Here is a 6,000-nt window from a genome sequence, read left to right as displayed (position 1 = left end):
TGGGTGATGAGCCCCGGCCCGGGCCCCTGGGACCCCGGTCCCTGCCCGGAGTCTCCTCCAGCGCCCTCGTCCCGGGCGCCCTGGTCGTGCGCGTCCCGCTCGGCATCCCCTTTCCGTGCCGCGTGGCCTGGGGACGGGAGGATCGGAATCCGAAAGGGACCGGGAACCGAATGACGGCGAGGGACGCCGGGTGGCTTCCTGGCCGCGGGACCCGTCGGGCTGTCGGAGCGGCGCCGGAGAGTGGGCACGGCGCGCCAAGTTTCCACCGCCTGCCCGGGAGCTCCAAAACCATGGAGGTTTGGGCGGGCTGGTGTGGAAATGAATCACCCGGTCGCGCCCTGGTGCGGTGACAAAAAGGGCCTTTGGGGCCCGCCCGGCCGGGAGGGGCTGCGGCGGCTGTGGTCGCTGCCCCTGGACGGTCCCGGGTAAGGTCCGGCTGGCCAGCAGCCGCCTGTGTGCACGCCCCTCGCGAGCCAGCCGAGGTGAATCCTCGCTTAAAAATAACCAGCTCCTGTCCTCCCTCTCTGGCAGCGAGTCGTCCTCCACCCCGGGAAATGGGGCCACGCCCGAGGAGTGGCCGGCCCTGGCCGACAGCCCCACCACGCTCACCGAGGCCCTGCGGATGATCCACCCCATTCCCGCCGACTCCTGGAGAAACCTCATTGAACAAATAGGTGGGTGTCTTCGCGGTAGCCGGGCTTTATTTGGGAAACGCGGGTCCCTGGAGGACTCTGAGGGTCCTCCTGCTCATAGGATGCCGTTGTGTTTCATACGAAGGAATGCGTCTGACATGGGTAAGGAAAGCTTTTGACATGTTTGGCTCTAAATGGTTCCGCAGGCAAAACTGCTGCATTTTAATAGCGCTGCACAAGGGGGCTTTAGCAAACATTTCTGTCCTGCTCTCTGCGGAGAGGTCTATTTACCCAGCTCTTGTCTGGTGGGAGGCCTCGCTGACCCCTTATCATTTCTGCCAGAAAGAAGGGGTGAAGCAGCGCTGCTGAGCTGTGTAGCGGGGAGGACTCCACTATCCCCCATCAGGGAAGACCTGGGAGCCAAACTGGCTGCTGGGAGCAGAGTTGGGCTAGAGGGGGCGGTGTGTGAAGGGGGTGGAGGGGTTCTGGGAAAAGCCGGGTGCGATTCAAGAAGAGGAGGCGGTGGCCAACTTTGCACAGGGGAAGGAAAGGCGAAGCAGGGAGGAAGCAAGAGCCCCAGAGGCCCTTGGCTTAGGAAGGGAAGCCTCTCCAGGAATACGGCCGGGAAGGGAAGCCGAGGCTCAGCCTGTGTGGTCCAACTGCTACATAACTGCACCTGAAGCGCTGTGAATAGGAAAAAATGGATTCAAATAGTGACCCAAGAACTTTAATACTTGCATTAAAAAAAATCACTAGTGACATCAAGCTAGTTCTCATGTCGTCACGAGAGGCACCCGTGAATGAATAATATAGGTTCCCTTACTCTGAAAATGGTTCCGGCTGCTTAGAAAGTCTTTTGGTTCTTCATTGTTGTCAGAGTAGCTGACAGTCTATCTGTTAAATAAAAATTCTAGGTTTGGAAAATTTCTTCACTAAATGTATAATTACTGTCCTCCAGTCCCAAATGCTTGGACAGACACGATGTGTCTCCAGTGGGGAAGTGGAGCTTCCATCGCCACAGGAGACCCCGTGCTTGGGAGTCCTTTCCCGGGCAGCCCACTCTTCCCTAGGAGGGATCTTTCTAAACTGAGCCCGGAGAGGAGCTGAGCCCTTGCGAAGCTGAGGGGGTGGAGCGCACACTGTATGCTGTTAAGCCGCGCTGACTCCAGGAATTTTGTTCCCAGTGGGCCCCCTCCACGTGTCAGGCTGGGTGGTGGTGGTGATGCCGGTGGTGGCGCTGGTGGTGGCTTTTCCTTTTGTTTGCTGGGGGAATGGAGAAGGGCTGATCTGAAACTGCTGCCAATTAGAAAATCCTTATTTTAAAACAAAGGCCCCTGACAACCCCTTTCTCCCAGCTCTGCAACAACGCCACATCTGACTTAGCATACACTGTAAACTTTGACCTCCACCCTCTTGAAAAGGCTCCTCTTCTGCTAAGATCAGTGTCATGACCAGGAAGAACATCCAGGTTGGGGAGGAGATCGTGCCTCCCTTCTGCACTATGGGTGTGTGGAGCTGTCTTTCTTGGAGACGGCTGAACCTGCTGGGCTGGTGGCAGAAGCCCGAAGCTGGCAGGCAGGGTCCCGAGCTCTAGTGCCTGGTCACTTGGGGCGTCGCTGTGCTCAACTGGGAAGCAGCAGGGCCTCTGATGTTCCTCCCGCTACCTCCTGCAGGTGTCTGCTGCTGTCATGGTGAATGTCTTTTCCTGGCTCCTGGGCCTGACCCCATAGTAGCTCAACAGATGTGTTGATTGACAGCCCAGGGCTGTCCCTGCCCTCTTCTCACCTCTGTCATAGACTTGAGGTCTGTGCTAAACAGATCCCTGCAACAGCCTAGCTGCCTTCAGCTCTGCGAGTTCAGCAAGTATTTGCCAAGTGTTAGGAAAGGACGGCAGCTTCCTAAAGCTGATTAACAGGGAAGAAAAGTGGGAGTCTTCAGTTCCACTTGGAGGTAATTCCAAGTGCAAACCTTTACAGGTAAAGTTTATTTCCATTTAAAGTTGTGCCCACTAAATGTACAATATATAAAATAGGAAAGCATGATCTATTGATAGTACGTTGACTACAGAAATTTAATATGTTAGCATAGTTTCTCAGGTAAAGAAAACTTAACTCGTTTTGTAATCTGATTTTAAGGCAAATGAAAATGAAAGGTTATGAGAAATGGTTACACACTGTATCAGGTAACTGTCTAACACCGTAACTCCAGAAACATTGGTGTCTAAATTTGTATTCTAAATACCCCAGAAAAAAGTATAAAGTTTTAAGAAGACTCTAAGGTTACTTGTATTGACAGTCTTCGGCTGCAGGTAACAATATCTAACAAAAAGTGATCTTAAACAACAAAAGTGTCCCATCTCAGTTAATGAGTCCAAAGGTAGGAAGTTCCAGAGTTGGTTCATTCAGCCAAGCAGTCACCTGGCTGCTTGCCTCCTCCAGGTGGGCCTTATGTTACAAGATGGCTGCCATAGCTCCAGGCATCACATCCTCAGGGAGCCATGTGTGAAACAGGAAGGGCAGTTTGTCTTCAAGTGTCTGTGGGGGAGGGACAGCTTTTTGACAAGCCTTTAGAAGATGTGCCCTTACTCTCCTTGGCCAGTATCTTAATCAGTTCCAGTTGCTGTAACAAGATACCATATACAGAATGGCTTATAAATAACAGAAGCTTATTTCTCACGGTTCTGGAGGCTGGGAAGTCCAAGATCATGGTGCCAACAGATTCAGCATCTGCTGAGGGCTGGCTCTCTCTGCTTCAAAAATGGTGCCTTCTTTGGTGCATCCTCACAGGACGGAAGGAGCCAGGCAGCTCCCTTCCACCGCTTTTTAAAAATTTATTTATTTATTTATTTTGGGGACAGAGCCTTGCTCTGCCACCCGAACTGGAGTACAGTAACGCAATCTCGGCTCACTACAGCCTCCCCCTCCTGGGTTCAAGTGATTCATGAACCCAGGTTCATGAACCTACCTCAGCTTCCTGAGTAGCTGGGATTATAGGCACCCACCAATACACCCAGCTAATTTTTGTATTTTTAGTAAAGATGGGGTTTCACCATGTTGGCCAGGCTGGTCTCAAACTCCTGACCTCGTGATCCACCCACCTTAGCCTCCCAAAGTGCTGGAATTACAGGCATGAGCCACTCTGCCTGGCCCTATCCACCTCTTTTATAATGGGAGGGCATGAATCCCTCTCACAGAGGCAGTGCCCTCATGTCTTAGTCACTTTCCAAAGGCTCCACCTCTTCAAACTCTCACACTGGGTATTAGGTTCCAACGTATGAATCTAGAGGGACACCAGCACTCACACCACTGCAGCCAGGCTATGCCTCTTGCCTGTGTCTAACCCACCACTGGCAAGGGGCAAGGAACTATCCTGGTAGGTTTTCGTTCTTTGGCCGAGGCTGGTGTGAAGTGGCACAATCTTGGTTCATTGCAACCTCCGCCCCCTGGATTCAAGTGATTCTCCTGCCTCAGCCTCCCGAGTAGCTGGGATTACAGACGCCCGCCACCACACCTGGCTGATTTTTGTATTTTTAGTAGAGATAGGATTTCTCCATGTTGCCCAGGCTGGTCTCGAACTCCTGACCTCAAGTGATCTGCCCGCCTCGGCCTCCCAAAGTGCTAGGATTACAGGTGTGAGCCACTGCCCCCGGCCTTATGGTAGGTTTTGATCAGTCAACCTTCACTCACTTCTCCGAGCACAGATTGGGTCAGCACCCAAACAGAAGCCCTCCCCTTACAACCAGGCAGAGGGGCGCGAGGGGGTGCAGGGAGAGGCAGTCAATAGCGTCTGCCATGGGGTGACTTCAGAACTATTATTTTCAACCCAGCTACCCACAATGCTGATATTTTTGTCTTTGTTCAGCATATGTATCACAGTGAGATGTTCAAGATAGTATTCACCCATGATTTACCGACTATAGCACACATAAGACATATTTTTGAGCCTTCAAAAATATGCCAAGTGAGACACTTTTATGAAGCTTGGAAACTGTTTTGTTGTTGTTGTTGTTATTGTTGTTGTTTTGGTTTTGTTTTGTTTTTTTGAGACGAAGTTTCGCTGTTTTGCCCAGGCTAGTGTGAAGTGGCACGATCTCGGCCCACTGCAACCTCCACCGCCTGGGTTCAAGCTATTCTCCTGCCATAGCCTCCTGAGTAGCTGGGATTATAGGTGCCTGCCACCACACCCGACTAATTTTTGCGTTTTTAGTAGAGACGGAGTTTTGCCATGTTAGCCAGGCTGGTCTCGAACTCCTGACTTCAAGTGATCCATCCGCCTCAGCCTCCCAAAGTGCTAGGATTGCAGGCGTGAACCACCACACCCAGCCTTGGAAACCACATTTTTAAAAGGTGTTCAACAAGTAGTTGAGTACCTACTATGTAGGAGACACTGCACTATGAACTGAAAAGTGGAATCCAAGTCAACCCATGAAACCTGGTTTCTTTAAACCTCTGTAACCGCAGTGTCAGAATCACAGGATGGTGATAGCCCTGACATCACAACAGTCGGCCTACCTTAGGCTCATTATTGAACTGATGTGGGTGGTGATGTCAGACCTGTCTTTATAGATCTTCAGTCAGGGTTGCATTTAGCTTAGAGTTGGATTTTCTTTTTTATTCCTTTGTCGAATCAACTCCATGTTGTATCCGGCTGGGTTGCATCATTGGCAAAGCACTGGCTTTTAGCTTGCTGAAGTGGATGCTCTGGTTACCTTGGCAGAGAGGCTTTGTAATTTGGAGTTACAGACCCTGGAAACCAAGTCATATAATTCATAGGGCCGCCTTATTAGGTTCCTGTTCATGAATATAATTTCTCCAGCCTCATTCAGGATTTTGAAGGTGGTCTGTTTTTCTTTTCTTCCTTTTTCTACAGTTTAGATATATTTAACAATTAAAGAAGGAATAATAGCTAACAGTTGTACTGCGTTGTAAGAGCAAGTGCTTACCCATATGGCAACTTTCTGGGAATCATCTTTGTCTCATAGTTGCACATATCGAGGGGCCTCGGCCACTGTCCCAAGGGCCAGACCAGGACATCCTGATACCCACGAGGCCTCCACCTGGGTGCCTGGGTACATCTCGATGCTCACCACCCCGACGCCACCCTCAGCCAGACCCTCATCGGCTCCAGTGGGGCCTCTGGTCTCTGCTGCCTCACTGGTCACCTGAATGTTATGCATGGCCTGGGGCCTGTCCTGTATCTTGTAACTGTCCCCGAATCAGGCACTTGGCTTCATCCCCTTCCCAGTCCTTCAGTGCAGGCCTCCATCCTGGCTCTCCCAGGGAGCTGCTGCAGCCCGTTTCTCCCAGTCTATGCTTCTAAAATGTAGACAGGACCAGGCACAGGGGTTCAGGTCTAATCCAGCACCGTG

The 6,000-nt window shown here is 51.5% G+C and overlaps 1 protein-coding gene across 2 annotated transcripts in view; it reads left to right on the top strand.

The window, feature by feature from the left end:
* NGEF (neuronal guanine nucleotide exchange factor) overlaps positions 1-6,000 on the top strand; it is a 104,073-nt gene that overhangs the window by 53,167 nt on the left and 44,906 nt on the right. For both annotated transcript variants that reach the window (XM_026447348.1, XM_023188557.2), the window contains one exon: positions 532-674. In XM_026447348.1, coding sequence (XP_026303133.1) covers positions 532-674 — 143 coding nt within the window. The remainder of the gene's footprint in view (positions 1-531; positions 675-6,000) is intronic.

Source organism: Piliocolobus tephrosceles, chromosome 11 (genome assembly GCF_002776525.5).
Source record: "Piliocolobus tephrosceles isolate RC106 chromosome 11, ASM277652v3, whole genome shotgun sequence".
In the NCBI taxonomy this organism is placed as follows: domain Eukaryota; kingdom Metazoa; phylum Chordata; class Mammalia; order Primates; family Cercopithecidae; genus Piliocolobus; species Piliocolobus tephrosceles.
The sequence above is the reverse complement of the archived record's forward strand: the minus strand, read 5'-3'. Positions and strand labels throughout refer to the sequence as shown.